General features: G+C 38.9%; 1 protein-coding gene across 1 annotated transcript in view; it reads left to right on the forward strand.

Annotated features, from left to right (window-relative positions):
* CNKSR3 (CNKSR family member 3) overlaps positions 1-19,152 on the forward strand; it is a 61,116-nt gene extending 41,964 nt beyond the window's left edge. The window contains exons 5-13 of the mRNA XM_035538841.2: positions 1,702-1,743; positions 3,635-3,754; positions 5,016-5,075; positions 7,850-7,918; positions 8,657-8,803; positions 10,453-10,577; positions 13,032-13,240; positions 13,685-13,774; positions 15,240-19,152. Coding sequence (XP_035394734.1) covers positions 1,702-1,743; positions 3,635-3,754; positions 5,016-5,075; positions 7,850-7,918; positions 8,657-8,803; positions 10,453-10,577; positions 13,032-13,240; positions 13,685-13,774; positions 15,240-15,538 — 1,161 coding nt within the window. The 3' untranslated portion in view covers positions 15,539-19,152. The remainder of the gene's footprint in view (positions 1-1,701; positions 1,744-3,634; positions 3,755-5,015; positions 5,076-7,849; positions 7,919-8,656; positions 8,804-10,452; positions 10,578-13,031; positions 13,241-13,684; positions 13,775-15,239) is intronic.
* The last annotated feature ends 1,316 nt before the right edge of the window (positions 19,153-20,468 follow it).

Here is a 20,468-nt window from a genome sequence, read left to right on the forward strand (position 1 = left end):
GCTGCCCAAGTCCTGTGAGATGTCAAGCTGTGATAACACCCAATTTTATCTGTAAAAGAAGAGCATCTGGATATTATACCTTCAAAAGTACACAAGTTTGGCTTACTGCTCAATGTCCTTCTTGTTTGGGCACTGTGTGTGCAGTTGCAGCAAGTTAGTGATTTACAGATACAGATCTGCAGATTGTGAAGTAGAACAGTAAGCATTTCTAGCAGCAGATGGTGTTCACCCAAGAGTGCTACAGGAACTGAGATATGAGATTGCTGAGCTGTATTAATTAAACTACTAAAAATGGTGTCTAATCTGTCAGTTAAATCAGCCTTTGATGGCAGTAGAATGGAAGTTGGCAAATACAGCCCAAGCCTCTTAATGTCAGAGTACCTCTCTGCCAATTTAATAGGAGCTATAATAAAGACTGCAATCGGTATGTATAAGGAAAAAAAAAACACATTAGTAGTGAAGAATCAATCCTATTTTGTAGTGGGACATTGAAGATGTATTAGTATGATCTGAAAAAGTTCACTGCCAAGTGGAGAAGAGAGAGAGTAAGATGAAATTTTAGGTGAGTTTTTAGATGTCAAAAGCCTTTCTTATTACGAAATAGAGTATAGGGATGTATTAGAGTTTATAGAATAATAGCATATAGGAGTGAAGATGTATGTAACAGAAAAACGATGCTGATGCACAATGCTAGAGTCTACATTTGGTAGTAGCATTCAGGAAAGATCTTGAAGCTTTTGGTGACAGGTTGTAAAAAAAAAAAAAAAGGTAACTTCAGTCCTCAGTGATCATCAGAACACTGAATAGGGTGTTAAGAGTTACTACGAAAACATAAAAGACAACATAGGTGGGCTATTTTATATATCTCTGGTACCTTCATATTTGGAGGATTGTATGCTTTTTTGGACTTGTATCTTAAAAAGCACAGAAAAGAGCTAGGAAGGAATGAAACTGTTGAAGACGAACAAAAATATGCAATGGCTTCAGTTCACAGCTCCTGAATGCATCTTTTGGGCATTATGTGCTAGCTATGCACAGTGAGATGTGAGTAACAAGTATCTTAGAATTTAAGATTGTTTTAAATCGTTTCTTTATTTACTTGCTGTTTTTACTTTTTAATCTGAGAGTCTAGTACCATTCTCTGGTTCAGCTGTTCTTGCAGAAAACAATGAAGACTCCTGTAGTCTGTTACATGAACTTGTTTCAGTTCAAAGACTTGTACCTAGGCTGTGTAAATAATGCCTTGTATGCAGTCCTGTGGCCCTCATGAATGTAATCAGTAGCATGTTTTTAAAAATTGCTTTTCATGCCATTTGTAACAATCTGTTTTATAACTGTTTGATGGCTAGAACAGGGGAATGCCTGAATCACTGTTCAGCAGTGTGAAGGCAAGTTTGCGTGCCTTCTGAGAGGCTAGTTTTATTGTGCAAGGTTCTGCCTTTCTGGAAGAGTCTGTTGCTGTAATTGAATCCCGTGTTCTTAGTTTTAAAGGTTTATTATTGCTTTTTTACCAGGCCCAGAAAATAGTTGTTTAACAGTACATTTGAGCCCTACTGGATGAAATTAATCTGATTAATCCCTGCAGCATGAATAACTCTATTTCAGTTCAAGGTTAAGGTGGCAGTTCTGCAGAGTTTTTGTAGATGATGTGTTTACGTATTTATGGTTAACATATTGTTTTTGTTCTTGTTTTGTTTTCAGGACTGTACTGTCGCTGACATGGAAGATAAAGTTCAGACTGTAGTAAGTACACATTTCTACTGAAACTCAGCTGCTTGCTGTCACGTTTAGTTTGGTGGTTTCTGCACCAATTGTACTGACAACAACTTTCCAAGCCCAGCAAATCATGCAAATGAAATGTTCTTATGGGCCATTTTAATAATACTCTTTGCTGTAGAGGAAATCAATGAAATTTGTGACTAGACTGATAGTGTGTGTAATAGCACTAAGTCAAGTATTTAAAGTTTCATTGCGTAGCTATTCTTCAAGAGAACTTGGACCACAAATTCTAGAGGGAAGTGGTAGTACTGTAGAATAGGCTAAATAAACCAATTATGCCTATGATGTGCATCATGAGATGCTTAGTGCCTTAATTAATAGATACTATGCCTTATTAAGCTTCTTCATGTAAAAGAACTGCTTTGCAACAGAACTGAGGTTTTGTCTAAATGTACTTGAGCTTGAAAGATTGGATTTTTCAAAATGATTTGAAGCAGCCTTGTGACCACATGAGGAACGTAATGGAATGCTTTTTATATTTTCTAACAGTTAATCATCGCTTCCTGCTTTTGACATGAACCAGGCTGTGCTCTTTGATAAGGCCTTCCGCTAGCTCATGGATGCTTAGGAATTTAGTAGCACAATAACTAAAAATAATTTTGTCTGTAAATAATGAGACCACGTAAAAGGGAGTTTTTTGCTTCTTTCTTCTTCCGTTTATGCACACCCACTCTGGAGTGGGTATTGTTTGGAATTCCCTTGTTTGACCAGTTCCTCGTATTCACACTTAAGCATTGTTTTGATCTATTTTATTGCTGTTCTATAAATCCGATGTAAAACAAAACAAAAAATGTTGGAACTATTGTTTCCAGAGACCATTGTAATTTCAAAGAACTGTCTTCTTACAAGGTAGCTTCTTCCACCTTAATTTCTTATGTCTGCTTTGATTGAAGGATTCAACTCCCCCTGTGAAAGGTGGCTTACCTTGCTGGTTCCCAAATAGTGTACAAATAACTACTGTGCTATGTACTAATCCTCCCTTCTCTCCTTTAAGCTTCTGTAACCTACTTAGAGTTTCAGCACTGCTTCAGCTAACAACGATACTCAAAACACAATGTGGGGCATTAGAGAAATTCATGAGTGTGCAGGGAGGGTGCACATTTTCTATGATATTTTTAATGATTAATTAGCCATTCTGTTACTTAAAAGTTGTAAAAGACAAAGGCATTCTGCCTTTCTGACATGCACAAGGTCAGAGTTTGCCTTTAGTTACAATGTTGGCTTCAGATCAATTATGTTTTGGTCAAAAGGAAATATGAACCTTGCCTGCATAAGCATTCCAGAAGAGGTCAGCTCAGAGGCATGGTGGAGAGAAGTAATGCTGAAACACTAATGCTAGATGTCCTACCTTCTGTAAAGCCTTGCATAGATAAGTCAGTGGCCTGCACCTTTTTTTTTTTTAAATAGCCACACTGCCATGGCCAATTTTATTTTTATAGCAGAAATAAAGAACAATATGAAAAATGGTCGATTGTTCGCACAAGGAATTGTGGAAGTGTTTCATTATTTAATAGGTTAACTTTTGTTAAAAATGAATGAACATGAACCCCATTTTTCAGCATTTTATGTGTTTATTTTCTTTTTAAACAGAGGGTGTACTGGCATCTGTTAGTGATGATGAGGTGGCACTAATGGAAGCAGATCATCTGTACTAGGTTACTCTAGGGAGATAAACATGCTGCAGGTTAGATCTGTGCAAATTAATCTCAGTCTTCTGTTTTGGTAATTCTTGACTATGCTTTATTAGTGGACCAAGTTTTAGAACTAATTTCCTCTCCAAAGGAAACAAAAACTGAAAGAAGCAGCAGCCAGGAGAGAATTTTTGTAACTTTTGTTTTTTATGTTCTCTTCATAGTCCAAGACTTTAAATGGAATTTGCGATAAAGCCATCCGATCAACTACGGATCCATTGATGAGCCAGTGTGCGTGTCTGGAGGAGGTTCATTTAACCAACATTAAACCTGGGGAAGGTCTGGTAAGAACAGTTCATTAAGTGTATTCCACTCAGCTGAGTACTGGTTATGAAAACTGAATTTGAAATCTTGTTGGATTTTCTGGCTGGGAAATACTCATGTCAGAGTGAGTTGGAGGGAATTTAAATTCCTAAGTGCATTTCTATTCCTCCATGAAAAGACGAAAGAAATGAACACCTAAAGGAAGTTTTACAGTCTGACTGTGATACATATTTTTACCTCGGCCGGTGGATTTGACTGAATCAGTCATGAATTTGTGAAACTATGAGGAGCTCTCTTATTGCTTAAGCTACCTTGAAGCTTGCACTAAGCCAGCAATGAGGAGGCAGGTTCACAAAACCGAGTACTAACAGGCAAGCAGGGAAGGAAGTTAGCTGGAGAGGACCGGGCAAAAAAACCCCCATCTTTGTGTGTTTTCCTGCACTTCTAAGCAAGCATGGTAACTTCAGGCAGATAAGCTGCATATGACCCCTGAATAACACTCAAGTTCTGTAGAACTCAATGTGAGTACTTCTAACAACAGGTGTAGGCGGGAATAGTAAAGAGACGTGGTTTTGTTTATAAGTGGTGAAACCAATGTACTGGTCACCTCCTGTGCGGAAATCTATGTAATTATTAGTTAATAGCCTGTAGGTGAATTATACTTTTTCCATATGGTCAACACCAATTTCATCTGTGTTTATTCTTGTATTTACACTCAGCATTAACAGAGTCAGAAATACTTAGTTCTGCCAGGGCTTTTATTGCTTTTGTCAGCATTGTGTTTACAAGGTAGTTTGTATTTTGACTTGCCAAGAGAAACTGTAAAAGAACAGATGTATGATATTTGTAGCCCACCTGTGTAAGTGTGCTTTGTATGGAGAGAGCTAGTGGCCATTTAGTCAAGCTTGCAATTCTCTAGTGTAGACAGAGCAGTAGAGAAATAAAGTTTAGTTCAAGGCCAAAGACTGGAGAAAAAAAAAAAAAGGCAAAACTGACAGCGTTTGGTGTTACCATCCAAACAGTATTTCTGAATTGCATTCCATGTGCTAGTTTTTCTAAGTAATTAAAAATACTATAATTACAGTGAAAGTCATCTGTGAAGAGGTTGAGAATGTTGTGGTATTAGTGATATTGGATTGCACAGTTTTCTAGGGAAAATGTGTGAATCTTTAAGCGTCGTTAATGATGTTTTGAGTCTGTTGCCAACACTTATTTAATCAAATATGTTACACAGTGTTGTTTTACCTTTGAACATGTTTTTCATTTTCTACTTATATTTAGGGAATGTACATCAAATCAACTTATGATGGATTACATGTAATTACTGGCACTACAGAAAATGTAAGTGAAGTAAATGTAGATTAACTCAGACTATCTGAATGTAGCTTTGATTTAGTCTGACTTTTTTTCCACTGCTTTTTCCTGTTTTACCTGTAACTTTCATATTACTGCTTTAAATACTGTGTGATGCATCATTTGTGTATCCAGCACTTGTAAATATTTTTGTCCTCATATTTCACTGTTAGCCTAATTAAACCAGTTCCTGCAAGTAGGTGAGGTACTTCAAATGCTTGGCATTAGAATAGAACAGCAGCTTATTTAAGTCACTGAGAGCTTCTGGTATTTTACTTAACAAAGTCTTGGAGGTATGTTTGCTCACTGCTTGCAAAGGAAATCTCTCCTAATGAGAAAACTTTGGTGGTTCTGTCCTAAATTCAACAATGAACAATTTAGTCATTAGACAGCTCATTGATTTAATTACTTTGCAGAATAAAAAGACTACAAAAAAGTAAGATTTCAAGAGCAGTCTGCTGGAAGGATATGGTCAAGCATGATAGACAACTGTGCTTTTTACTGCAGATGGTTGTTTGTTTTACTCTTGCACTGAATTCTCTGTAGCTGAGACTTTATTGAAGGCCTTCAGGAAGTCAGCACAGTGAACCTTTGGTCAGCAAGTGTAGCTGGTGGCTGATGCTGTGGTATTGTCATCAATGCCTCCCTACAAGGGCAAAAACTGGAGAGAAACAAAAAAGGGAGCTGAGGAACTTGGCCTTTGAAATGATGCCCTTTTTTTGTGAATAGGAAAGAACCAGTGGTTCTAGTTGTACCGCTGCCAAGTCCAGGGGCCTGGGAGGAGTGGGTGGAAATCTGCGCTTGCAGTTCAGAGTGAAAACTGAAAGCTTTCCTAGCTGCCAGTTGACAATGCTATTGTCCTGGCATAACTCTGCAAAGGCTGTGAAATATAGATCAAGTCCACTTTGACAGCAATTTCAACATCTGATAGGTATAAAAGAATGTAATGGTGTCTGCTGCCAAGCTGCCTATACATCTAGATCACGTTCTAGAGGCTGTGACTGGGGCTGTATTACTCCTATTACTAGCTGTATATAAAGCTGCTGTATTAGCATAGCTTTGAGTGTTGACCTAAACTTCTGCTTCATGAACGCTGGTTTTTCCTTGGGGGAGCTCTTTCCTTTGGAACAACAAAACTTGAGAAGCAACTGAGAGAGCTGCACACAACTGATGTCTTTCTGGTGACACGGGACCTTTTAGATTAGGCTGTGTCTTAGCTCAATTTTCTTGCTAGGTTTGGAGTGGTATTTTAGTAGCTATCCCCAAAAGCCAGCTTATTGGAATGCAGTGGCATTGCACCCCAAAGTCATCAGTACTGTATGTTAAAATGTTTGGGAAAGTCCACGCATTTGATAATGTTAGCCAAGAGGATTCCTGAGTCATGCTACCTTACTTGTGACTTTCCGTGTCATTTTGGCCTCAGTCTAAACTTTGCTCTTTCCTCCAGTCTCACAATGTGATGGCAGCATTGACTGTGCTTGCTGGCACTTGTCATAGAAGTCCTCTGTGTGAGTCCCCCACCCTCACCCAGCCAGGCCGTTGATTGCCCAAAGGACAGCTTGAAATGAGCTTTGTTTTCCACAACGTAACTGTGGCCCAGAAGTTTTCATGTGCTTGGTTGAATCGTGTATACATGGCCTTTCCACTGAGACATTTCCTTTCAGAGGAAGCGAGAAGACAATGAAGAAATGGGGTTACTCATGATAACTGGAGCCTCCCATAAATTCCCCTGTGTTGTCTTCCCTTGTTGCCTAGTTTATTCCTACAGTTCCTTCTAATAAAAACGTACTTGAGCTCTGAAGGTGTGGTAACGAGGAGAGGGAATCCTTAATCCAAATGCTGAATTCTGGAGTTGCTGTGAAGAGCCTGCCCGCTGCCAGCTGGTTACGCCTGGAGGGGGGAAATGGGAGGAGAGCTTTTGCTGAGAGTAGGCTGCAGAAGCCCTGCAGTGCACCAGGCCAGTACACCTGTGTACTCTGGGTGTTGCCAGGGCTGTTCAGAGCTGGTACATTATGGCAACGAGACCGGTTTTAGTAACTGCAGCAATAGGTGGTGCATGGCACCAGCCCTAGATAAATCTAAGTAAATATTGGCCCACTTAGCTGTTCCTTGCTAATGGGTACCCGGAACTTGGTTTTTGTCCCAAGCAAAAGGTATTTTAATGTTTTTCAAATATCTATCTAAGCACACACTTGGATGTATACAGGCATATATTTTATCTGTTGACCTTGATGATGCAGGCAGGTAATTTCACATTGAAGTTGGTAGCTCTTATTCACATTAGGAAATAGAAAAGTGGGACAGGCCTATTTTGTGGGTTGGAGGTTTTCTAGGCCTCTGGCCTATATATTCAAAATCTTACTTTTTTGTTGTTTGGTCATTTTTTCTTTCACTTTTAAATCAATATACGCTTCAAAGCTCTGTTTTAGATGGCACCTGTGTTAGGACAGGCATAATCTCTTCAGTCCTCTCCCACTATTGTCTGGTGTAGTACAACCTGGAGACAAAAGGACAGTGGAGAGAGTCCCACAATTGAAGGTTATGCCTTCTTCCTTTCCCTCTAGTTCCCCCAGTATCAAAAATAAGCCATAAGATAAGTGAATTTACATTTCTCAAGTCATCGGTGGTTGTAATGTGTGATCTAAGTGTATGGAAGTTTTCAGTGCTGCTCTCTATTGTGTATGCAACTTAGCCTGGTGGGGATTGTTATGGGAGGAAAGAAAGCCTGCTGAAGCATGTGCCTCCTGTTTTCCTCTTCGTAGTCCCCTGCTGATCGATCTCAGAAGATTCATGCTGGTGATGAAGTGATCCAGGTTAATCGTCAAACTGTGGTGAGTAACAAACAGCCTTACCCACTTGCCCTTACACTTGTTCTACATGTTCTCTGCACAGGTTATTAATGGATAGCAGTCTTGTTGCATGTGAGTTCTTCTGGTGTTTTTCTGTTTGGTTTTAAATGTCTTTTTATGAAGACAAATTTTACTTAGAATTTGTTCTTTATTTTTTTAAGACTCGCAATATTTTGCGTTCAAATACTATATGCATCGTTATTAAAATCTTTCATATTGTGTTAAGGCCTGTTTTAAAATGCTTTATTACAGTCTACTGGGATGCAGATAAACTTTTTTAAAAACTATTTCTCAAATCATTTGCATCTGGGAAATCAGATAAAATGATTAGATAAAATGATTACACTTTTACTTAACACAGGTAATTAAGTCCCTTCAGTGTTAGAAAGAAACATCACTAAAGGAGTTCACTGTGAATACTTGGGTTACTCAAATTGTTGCACATCCTTGCATCCATCTAGGACCAGAGCTGAGGTATAAAGAGTATTGCTTGATATCTCAGTGTTTAATTTACTGCTTAAGTGGATCTCTTCAACATAAAATACAGAAAACCCTTCCAAAAAAAGGTGCATTACAATTTTTTCTTCATTATATCTTTTTTTGAATCTCTTTTCTCTCTTGAAGTTCATGGAAAAATAGACAGTTTGACTTAGCAGGGGGGTTGTTTGTTCACTTTCAGAAAAGCGATACCAAATAAAAGATGTCATTATTCTCTTCAAGGTTGGATGGCAACTAAAAAATCTGGTGGCAAAGTTGCGAGAGAACCCTGCTGGAGTTAGGCTGCTTCTCAAGAAACGTCCAACTGGCTCTTTCCATTTCACCCCCGCTCCACTGAAGAACCTGCGTTGGAAGCCACCTTTAGTGCAGGTGAATAGACAGACCTCTAATGTCTGGCTGCGAATGCCTTGGTTTTTAACTTGAAAGAGAGATACGAGAAGTGCTCCCAGTTACTCATGTTTGAGTGTAGGTCGAGGAAGTTTTTGTGAAATGGCTGTCCTCTTCTGGTTCCTAGATAAAAGGGAAAATGTTCTTACCCAGATAATGCCCTCTTGATTCACAAAGGGACTAGGTGTGTTGAGCTTTTTAATCAGTATGGCACTGGAAGAACTTATCTGAGGCGAAACTGCTGATACGTATGGAATTCATCAGCATGGAGTAATGAAGGCTTCCTCTATTTAGCAGAATAAAGTTTTTTTGCTGAAATAACTTTGATTATTCACTATATTCCTCTTCTTTTTAGCCTAGTGAAGGGTGGGGAAAGATTGAGTTTTTCTTTTCAACAAGTTGTTTAAACTAATAAGATTAAAATAGGATTTGTTTGTTGGACAATTCACAGGTTGGGTATTAAGCGGACAGAGAAAATGATGTTAGTAATTCTTTAATTAACCATTTTGAGAAATGGTGTGTTGTAAGAGGAAGTTTAGGGCTAAATGCTTAGAGAAGGAAATAATTATTTTAGGTGATCAGTTTAGATTCAAAGAAAACTTGAGAGAATTCCTATTCTTCTGTTATGACATAGATCTCCCCACAACTGTGAGGATAATTTATCAACCTGTGAAATGTCAGTGGATATCTCAAGTCTCAAGGCAGGCAGATTTTTTCAGACTGGGTACAGGATGTATGCCTTTTCCCTGCTGCGCCTTCCCCTTCCCCCCTTTCCTTTCCCTAATGCCTGTGGCATAGTGTCTGTCATTTAATCAGAGCCTGCCTCACCCACACACAGAGCCTTTGCTCTGCTCGAGATAGACAGGAGCCTGACCCACAGTGAGGGTGACGGAGCACTGGAACAGGCTGCCCAGGGAGGTTGTGGAGTCTCCTTCTCTGGACATATTCAAGGCCCGTCTGGATGCCTACCTGGGCAGCCTGTTCTAAGGAACCTGCTTTGGCAGGGGGGTTGGACCCGATGATCTTTTGAGGTCCCTTCCAACCCCTTCAGTTCTGTGATTCTGTGAAGACACGGGGGATATGGACATGAGTCACAAAGACCAAATGGCAAACTTGCTCTCATGAGCTATACTAAATATATTTTTCCTTTGCTTCCCTTACCATAGTTATATTACTTGATGTAATTTTTGGTGAACTTTCCTGCATGACATTACAGTGCCTGGTGCATGGACATTGGCAGTCCATGCACCAGGCATTGGATTGTATGGAATAAAGTTAGTGAGTGCTGACTTTGTAAATACTGCAGATCATGTGTATATTTAACAAATCACATTATTTTAATGGATCTAAAAATAAGGGGGTTTGCCTGTTACATTTTCTATGTATGGAATTTGCACAAAAAAATAGAACTGGAAAGCATTATTAGAACTGTTTAAGCAATGTGGTAGGATTTCTGTAGAAAGACTGTAGAGCAAACCAAAACTGGGAGTGAAGAAAATTGTAAATGCTAAGACACTTTTTTTTTACATGTTTATTAAGCATATGAGTATGAAATGGTACTATTGATCATTGACTTATATTTTTTGTGAATGATAAATGCTCAGATGTTTGATAGTTATCTAACATTTCAGACCAGTCCCCTGTTAACTTCAACCCAGTCACCAGAAAGCACCACGGATACCTCACTGAAAAAAGAGAAGCCAGCCATTTTGGATTTGTACATACCACCTCCACCAGCTGTTCCGTATTCTCCTCGGTATGCAAATAGACATGCACTGAACATACTGAACAAAAACTCCTTTATTACATTTGTTTCTGAGCTGGTTTTCACTTAGAGCTCTGTGTAAATTATCTTGGGGAAATAGCAGATATCAGACTTTCTTCTAGTTTCGTAAATGTGTAAAATTACTTAAGCGTATGCTTAAATGCATAAACTACCAGTATTGTACTAGATTTTTATTGTTGGAAGTTTTTTGTGTGCTGTATAGATTAGAGTTTTTCCCCAAACATGAATGGATGTCATTCCTTGTTTGGTTGTTGGGTTATGTATTTGCTTTTGTTTAAATCCAACTGTGCGTAGGAAGAAGTCTTTTTTGTCTGTAACTTTTTCCACCTCTGTTTTTAGCAAGTTTAGTAACTGTTGAGATAGTTAGGATTGAAAAGAACCTATTCTAAACTATTGAACTTGCAAATTATGTAATACGGGAATTTTCCCACTGAAGGGAAGGGAGAGTCAGTTCACTCAGCCTCACTTATTATTTCCTGCAGTGTAAACTATAAAAATGCAGACCTGTGTGTACAAAGGGGGGAGGTTATGGTATGGCTAGCTCTTGTTTGTTCTCAAGTCCTTGTTGACTAATGCCAGAACCCTGCCAGCTGACCTGAGAAGGCAGTGGATGAAAGGGTTTCCAGGCAGTGAATGCTTCCTGACCTGCCCTGACACTTTAACGTACACGTAGATGCAGCCCAGAAACTTGGCTGACCTTTTGCTACAAGACTCCTATGGGAGGAATGCTGGCCTCCTGTCATTTAAGGCCTGATACAGAGTCAGAGGTTGTATTAACTGCAGTCTTCAGGGCAGTATGGAGCAGGTGGAGGCTGTCTATAATGTCAGGGTCTCTACTGAAGTAGACCCATCTTGACTTGCTGTTTCCCTGTTTTTCATGTTCATGCATGCTCAGTTCTTAACTAAAACAAAACAACCCCCCACACACCAACAAGTCTCTTAGCTGAAATGTAAAATGTATATAGATTTAACTGCTGAATTGATATCGTTTTGGTCTTTTAAGTCATTTAATTTCAAGTACACTGGTGAATTAGGTTCATGTACTTGGTTTGCTTGTGCATGCCTTTTCTAAGGAGTCACAAAACTAATAAAGTTCAAATGCCTTCAGATCTGAATCCCTTTTGACAGGGAAGGATACAGCAATATGAGCTGGGAAACTTGTTTTGGATGATGCAGGGAAGGGTAGTGGCTCACAAGAAATGCTTGAATACCCTTAAATAAAACAAATGTGGGAAGCAGTGGCAGCCAGCAAGAGGGAAAAGGGCATTTCTCCCACTTTTGTTTGGCTATTTAATTTTGCTTGTGTGTGTTTTGCTCATCTCTTGAAACTGTGATGCATGTGTGTGATCACTTTTGCCCTCTGCTCCTCGTCATCCTGTTCTCACTTCCTGATATGGACCTTTTCTGGTCCAGTACTTACTGCTGGCACTGAGGAGAGGCAGGGATAGCATTGGCTGTTTGTCTACCCCAGGGTGCATTCTCCACATGGTGGTGTTGTAGGAGAGCTGTCTGCTCACATGTAGTTGTGGTGTAACACTTCCGTTCAATCTTCGGTCTCCAAATCTCCATAAATAGCTCCTTACCACTTACTGAGTTCTAGCATTGTTCTTGATGGCTAGCTGGAAAAAAATGTAAATATTGGGGTATGTCCATGCTTAGAGTCAGCTGTGTATTTTTATGCCTGACTTGACTGGTTGCTTCAAGCAATGACTGTAGCATGTACAGGAAAGGGGATTTAAAAAAAAAAGTTACAAAGCGTAACATAGAGGGTGGCTTTTCTTCTAAAAATACTAACAAGGACTGGTTCTGAAAATGGATGTTATTTGGGAATAAAGGATAGCTCTAGGAAGGCAGTTCCTGCAGAAATTGCTCAAAATTGTATTTATATATGCTATAAATTTATTAGTGAATATTTCAAGGGGGTCTCGCTTCTGGATGGAGAGAAAGTGATGAATATACAGTGCCAGTTATTGGCCTCTTAAAATGGCTGAAAAGCGTAGCCCATCAAAAGCAGGCAGTAGGTATTGCTACTACATAGAGTTGGGAAACCTATGAATGCACTCCTCTGCCAGAACTGTGTGCTGAACAGGCAGTGAGTTGGGAGCTTTGATACCCTTAGGGCAGAAAGGTCTCATTTCTCAAAAGCTTTTGTAGAACTGGTACCTAAAGGAACCTCTAAACTTCTGTTAAATTACAGGCTCATTAAAAGTGAATTAGTGTGAAGGGGAGTAACTTTCTTTTCTTCTTGATGAATATGTTTAATGAAGTCTTCCATCACCTGACTTGTTTTTTCTTCAGCATGTTTGCAGCACAATGCCAGTTGTCAGGAGCATGACTGTGGGCTAGAAATATCTTTCAAACTTACTCATGTCTATAGCGTGAAATTCCTTTTAAGCTGCTAATTGAAGTGAACTGTCCTTTCAGAGATGAAAAGGGGAGTTTTGTCTATGGAGGAGGCAACAAACTCAGTCAGCCACTACTTGGGTCCAAGGGTGCTGAGTCTCCCAATTCTTTTCTGGATCAGGAAAGTCGAAGGCGAAGATTTACTATTGCTGATTCTGATCAGTTGCCTGGGTATTCCATGGAAGCAAATATACTGCCAGCCAAGATGAGGGAAAAAACACAGTCCTACGGTGAGTTCATGCACTTCAGTTGGTTTGGAGTAGCTTGTGTTAGGAAACTGCTTGTTAGATTTGGTAGACATTAAGGACAGTCTGTAGGAACTGTGAATGTGAATGAAATTCCACATCTGAAATAATTTAACTTAAATGCTGTTATTTCTTTAATGGATGTCATTCAGCTGGGCATTGATGCCATTGCTGTCCATTTCCATGCATGTATTGGTTGTAGCTTGTGGTCATTAAGTCCACTGTAAACGAGCAAGAGTGTAGCTGTTCAATCTCAGCAGAATGCTGTCTTGTATTTTACTGGTAGAAGTATCTTAAAATATTTTTTCTGCATTTTTAGCTGCTTATTGTGGTATCTCTCCCTTGGTTTAACTGTGAAAAGAATCCATTTAAACATGGGTCTCTTAAACTTAATGCAATTCCGCGTAACCTTTGCTCTGTTGCCTTTAGGAAAACCTCGTCCCTTGTCAATGCCTGCTGATGGGAGCTGGATAGGAGCTGCAGAACCTTTCTCAAGGCCACGAGCACCAGGGAGAAAAGGCAAGATTTTAAGTCTTGTCCCTCTTTCTCTTCTCTTCCTCTCCAGGATTTTATTAGGGTGAACTGCATGAAAGTGCCTAAATTAAGAATGAAGTGTTTGCATACTGCTGAACTAATCCAAGATGATTGTTGGTTTTAACAGAAATGCCAGATGATAGTTGTGAATTTGTGAGCCTATTCAGTGCTGGGGCTCAAACTTTATTGCTCTGTCTTAGAATTCATGTGAGCGTTTAAAAGTAGTCTGAACTGACTACGACAGACTTGTCTCCTTATAGCAAGTTTGCCATTTTGCTTTTACACACCTTCCTCTGTCTTCTGTATTTAATATTGATTTTGAAACTGCTTTTTTGATCAGTCTTTGTTTAGCTTACTGTGGAGGCTGTTACAGAAGTAAATTTGTTCTCAAATAAAATGTAGGATGCTTCAGGAGTTGTTTTTTTCTGCAGTTGCTGTTAGAAAACAACATATTCTGAAGTTGTCACAGAATGGAAGAGACAAAGGCTGATGATGTTAGCTGTCAGGTTGGGGTGGCTTTTTTTCCTTCCTGCACTGCCCTTCTCTTTAACATACTCCCCCTTTGTATCTGAAAAGATACAGGGCCTGCTAGAGCGGGAAATGAGAGAAGGTGACTATTTAGTTTGTTCTTGAAATCGGTTGTGAAAGCTAATGTGTAGTTCCAGGAAAAATAGAAGCTGAATTCTATTTTTCTATCACAAAAGTAGAAGTTGATAACAACAAGCATCGACCTGGAGGGATATTAGAAACAGAGTAAGTAACAAGTCTCACAGAATGATCACCAGGTGGCAGGGCTGGTAGATTTTAATTTTGTTTGTTTTTTTTGCTTGTTTGTTTTTAACCCTTAGCATGAATCTAAGTCCTCCAGGCTTGTATGTAATCTACACTGGATCAGAATAAATGTCCATCTAGCATGGTAGGATGTTTCTAGCAGCAGCCACGTTCAGTTGTCTGGGGAAGAATAAAAGAAGAGCAAGCATCACAAATCAACGATCAAACCCAGGGAAATACTTACATTTTTATCTGTAAAATTAATTTCTTTTGTCCAGAGTAGCGCTTTTAAGGTAGTCGTGAGTTACACGTGTATAAATATGGTTTCAACTCTGGTCTACAGCAGCTTGAATGAAACATCACAAGGATGTGTGTTAGGTCTGACATATGGTAATGATTTGCATGAAGATGGTCTACATTGGCTGTTTTGGTTTGTATGTGTGAGAATTTGGAATTTAACAGTCAAACAGTATCCTCCGTGTGTGTGAATTTACTTTATTGTTCTTTTGCTACTCAAAAAAACAAGATGCCAAAAAGCCATAAATTTATTGACAGCTGCTAATGTCTAGGTGTGTTATGAAAGGTAACCAGAATCTGGGAAGTGCCGTTAGCAGTCCTGAGGGGCAAAATTTTTTTTTGAAACCAGAAATAATGGATTTTCCTCCTTCCACTCCTACAGGTGAAGATGTCCTCTGCAGGTACTTCAGTAATGAAAGGATACCCCCGATCATTGAAGAAAGTCCCTCCACACAACACCCCTTTTCAAGGCCAATGTCTGAGAAACAGTTAGTGAGGGGAACGGATTATATTCGAGGCAGCAGGTGTTTTATGAATACAGACCTCCACAACAGTGCAACAATTCCTTTTCAAGAGGAAGGCGCTAAAAAATCTTCTGTTACATCATCCACAAAATCTTCCTCTGCAGAGCCCTCGCTGCTGGTCAGTTGGATCACGAGACTTAAATTGTTGACTCATTGACTGTTGTTCACGGGATGGTTACCAAGTGCCTTTGTTCATCGGTCAGACTTCTCTGCTTTTCAGCTTAACTGACGCATAGTGACTAATGCAGTGTTCTTTTCCTGGAGAATCTTTTATTCTTGCCTTTTTGTTTGTGATTTTTTGATGTGTCAGAGGGTTTTGTAGTGCAAGGAGGGAAGAAAGATAAAGATCAAGTTCCTCTTAATGGCCGAAAGTTGGGAGCATTTATTCCCATCAAAATGAGTAAACTTTAAGTGATATAGAAACCACACATGACCTGAAATCTGCATAACTACTCAGAAGAAATCTTTGCATTACAGTAAATTCCAGTGGCACTTCATCTGTCCAAATGCTCAGAGGCTGTTGTGACTGTCTGGGTGTCAGGATACATAGGGATCAGCAAAAATTTTGTTACCCTCCTGATCAGGAAAGGCAAGCAGGGAAACAGCAGTTTGATGCAACTGTTAGTGGTACTGTTGCAAGTACTGCATGAGGTCAACCTTGTGAGGGTGAAGTAGCATTTCCATTCTTTCTCTGATATCCAGAGATCTTAGGAAGAGAGATCTTTTATCCAGAGATTTTAGGAAGTTGGACTAATTTAATTATAAATCAATTCAACCTGGTTCATCATCTATTTTATTGAAATCACAGCACAAATAAAGTGCATTGAACGGCTGCAGTGCTCATCCGTAAAGAAGTATGGATTGCTACAACATGTCAAGGAAATGCATCTGTAGAGGTGATAAAAGAATACATATTTTTTCCTTAATTGTTTAGGATTGATTTGCTGTTAACCAAAGTAATCTTTTAAAGACAGTCCTGTAGGACTTATGAGAACTTTACAGTGGTTCAGTTTTTGAATGATGTGTTGTTTTTATGAAAAATATGTGCTATGATACATTACAATTGTAAGACATCTTGCTATTTTATATATAGCTCGATTTCCCCCCCCCCCCCGCCCCCTCCAGAATTTTAGAATAGCGTTGGGTTTTTTGGGAGGAAAATAAAACTTGTTTAACAAAAGAAGATATTAAAGAGGTATTGTTTAAAACTGAATGTACATAAGATTGTTAGTATGCAAACAGTTGTGTTTAAAGTAATTTAAATGTTAAATATAGTTGTACATATTTTTCACTCTTAAACTGATGGAGTTTGTACCTTCATGTCTGTGGTACTGGGCACAAATTAGTCAAATGAAAACAAAGTCTTTTATATTCCCCACTAATTTTAAGACTATTTTCATGAATGTTGCGTTGCCAACAGCCTTTACTCCTTTGGTCTTTCTGAAGAAAAGGAAAAACAAACTTGTATTTAATAGTTTGTGGGAAAGGGGGAGGTGAAATAGTAGTTTGCACTTTGAACTGGGGCAGGAATTGTATGTGATAACATGAGTGTTAAAAACATACCATAATTCTCGCTGTGAAGATGTAACCTTTCTGCTGCAACAGGTTCTTGAAGTGTGCTACAGCCCTTGTAGCGACATGGTGTTAAATTCAGTTCTCAGTTAATTAAATTTACTTGTTATTCGTTGGTGATTTAAGTGGGGGCTGTTATGGACCTTTTTAATCCTAGCAGATTATAGTAAGTCTGTCTCGTGCAAGTCTTCTCCACTCCCCAGACCTGGCATCGGTAGTAGAGACATTGGCAAACACAGCTGCAGTGTCTAGACCAGTTTGGTCCTGCCTCTGAAAAGAAGGCTCAAACTGCCATGTTGTAGGCACTGTGTTGTAGCAAAGTCCATCCCCAAATTGGCTGAACCATTTGAAATAAGTGATGCTCATTCAGTTCAGTAACTGTGACTTAGGCATGTTATCTAAATGAAGCTCTAAAACTGACTTTTTGCTCATCTTTAATGTTGCGTTCTCCATGGTTTAAAAATGACTGGGGAATGATATACTTTGGTATATGTGTTTGTGCATGTCGATGTGGAAGAAACCATAGTTCTACGTGATTTCTTTAGGTCCTGCCAGCATGTTTTTAAGACAGGGAAAACTCAGACGTTTGATTCCTTTGTTCAGTTAAGTTCTCTTGCAGTTTGATCTAAGAGCAGTGAAAGGAGCTTGCCCTAATTTAACAGGTAGCTTTCAATCAATTCAGCTATGAGGAAAGATGAATTTGTAAATATTTAGGTAGAGTGACACTTTTCAAAATGTCTTGTTACCTTAAATACAAGCTTAAAGGATAGCAACAAACAGAAAAGAAAAACCTAACCGGTGTCCTCTCCAGTGTCATAACCATGATGAGTTAAAGTACTGAATGTGATCTTTTGTCAATCGTCAAGGGTGTCCAACAGTTGATAGCAGGTTCTATAGCAGAAGGAACTTCACTTAAACTCTTGAAGGGCTTTCTGGCAGCTGCTCTGCCTATGTAAGGCACACCAAAACTTTTCTCCTCCATCTCGTGGAGTCTCTTACTATTTGGGGTGGTTGTATATGTCTCTGAGAGGAGACTGCTGAGCCAGGGTGTTTCTTAGTCAGGTATGTACAAATAGTGTCCAAATTATTTTCTTTACCAAAGAAGGAAGCATGTTGCTCTTATTTCCTTTTATTTATTTGTTACAAAATTACCATAATACCAGAAATGTTTTTTTTTTTCCAAGAGAACTGAGGAAGTAGATGGTGGAATCAGGCTGTGATACAAAGACGGTTGGTGTTGTGAAGAGAACCAGTGTGTTGTTGCCACTGCATGATGACTCAAACAGTTGAATAAGCCGCTTCAGATGCATAGTGTCAGCTAATCAAGTCGTGTGTTTTGTTTCAAAGAGGTATCGAAGCCCCTTACTACCAAATGAGAGGGAAAATACAAGTACCAGTGTAGGAAGACAAATAAAGTAAAAAGCAAGGAACTAGTAGAAAGCAGATATTTAAGAGCAAGTTTTAGTATTCTATGAAAAACGCACTACTTCAGATGGTTTACTTTCCTATGTGACCTGTCTTCCATAGCAAAGAATAAAGATTAAAATACCCAATCTTCTCTATTTTTGTGCACAACAGGAAATAATGAGTTGATGTTCTTGTTCATGTAACAACATGGCACAGATCATTTACCATTACCATATAGAAGTGCTGCTGTTGATTGAGAGAATGGTTTAAAATGCAGCAAAGACCCATGGCAGTGACTGTCATAATGTTCCTGAGTGTGATTATCTTTCTTCTTTACAGTAGTGGTTCCTATTAGAAGATCTAGTGTATTGAGAAATGTTAAAAATTCAACTTTTTCAAATAATTCCTTTTTCATTTTGATATCATATGGAGAAGGTGAAATCTGTTCTGTTTGTGAAATATTTTTTTCTACCCACTTGCTCTGCTCTCCCTCTTTGTACCATGTTAACTTAAAAGTGAGGCGAAGTATCTGAAAACTCTCAAATCCAAAAGACTAGTGCACTGTCCTTGTCCAAGAGATTAAACTTGAAAGATGGCAATCACTTAACTTCTTACTCTGTATAGTGAATATAGAGGGTGCACTGTAGTTTTGGAGGGGAAAAATAAAAGATAAAGAGCTAAGAATAACTGCTGGCTTAATCTCAGAAAAACGTAGGCAACAAGTTAGGAACTGTTACTGTGCAGAAACTTGGCTTGTCTCTTGGTATCGAAGGTACGTGCATCTGCTATATTAAAAAAAAAAAAAAAAAGCTGTGCCTAGGTTGACTTTCCTAATGAGCACAACGTGAGTATGCAGATATCCTGCCATCATACACTACCCCACAGTACTCTGGTCTGAGTGCTATAGCTTGGTGGCCAAATGACATGATTTGTTGGAAAAGATCATAAAGGACACAGAAATGAAAATGACTAATTGGTACTTTTGCATATATGTATAGTGATGTTTCAGGAACATACACCTCAAAAATATTGTGTGGGCTTCTATTTTAGCCTGCAGAGTTCTTGCAAGCCAATATCTTGGGTGTTCCGTATATAAACATTGCAAGAAAATATTATTCTAGATACTGATGTTCAAGAGGAAATAAAATATAAAAATGAATACTAATGGCTTGCAGATAAATAGTTAAAAACATTCTACATAATCCGGGTGTACATTGAGCTGAAAGAAGAAGAAAAAAATTAAAACTTTTCCAAACCAGGAAACAGAGGGTGAAGTCGATTAGCTTTATCAATGGAGAGGGCAAAGAATTTTCATTTTATGAAAATAATTTGTTTAAATCTTATTTCCTGTTTTATCACAGGTTGACAGCAGGTAGTCTTCACAAACTGCTCTGTACGTGTAGTCACATCCTGAATAGACCAAGTTAAACTTCTCATCAGACTGTAACTCAGACCTTGATACTAAATCCAGCTTAAACTTTTTCTGTAGGATTTACTTTCTCAGGAGTTTTTCAACATTCATCGATTTTCTGAGTTTCTTATGCGTGATCTGGGCAGCAAAACTTGTACGCAGAGCTGTCTTTGCAAGCACAGGATTGATGTCATGCAAGAGGGTGGGTGCTGGCTTTGCTCCCTGTGCTTGTGATTTATGCAGTTTGCCAAGTATACCCCCCTCCAGTTTCCACCATAAGTCCTTGTGCACCACCTCAGAGCATGACTTAAAAAGGCTTATGTTTAAATGGAAGGAAGTACTGGATCCTTTGGAGTAAATTGATTTTGTCCTGCTGTACAACTGAGAAGAATGTGACTTTTCTTCTCTTTAGTCTGAATTTTCCTTTGCACTTGCTGTGCATATGGAGCACATGTTCCTAAGATTTGGGTCATCACATAAACATACTTTTGCTGTCTTGCGGGCAATAAGGTTTTATAAAGGACAAGAGCTCTTAAAGCCTTGAACTAAAATGTAGAAAGAGCAATCTAAAAAGATGAGGTTTAGAGAATGAAGAAAGGAGCAAAGCTAAGCTGAATGTGTAGGTCCATGTTCTTGTCAAACACCCTGTCAGCAGCATGGCAGTAGCTCCACAGAGAAAACAACCCACACAAGTGCT

Source organism: Cygnus atratus, chromosome 3 (genome assembly GCF_013377495.2).
Source record: "Cygnus atratus isolate AKBS03 ecotype Queensland, Australia chromosome 3, CAtr_DNAZoo_HiC_assembly, whole genome shotgun sequence".
NCBI classification, from domain to species: Eukaryota; Metazoa; Chordata; class Aves; order Anseriformes; family Anatidae; genus Cygnus; species Cygnus atratus.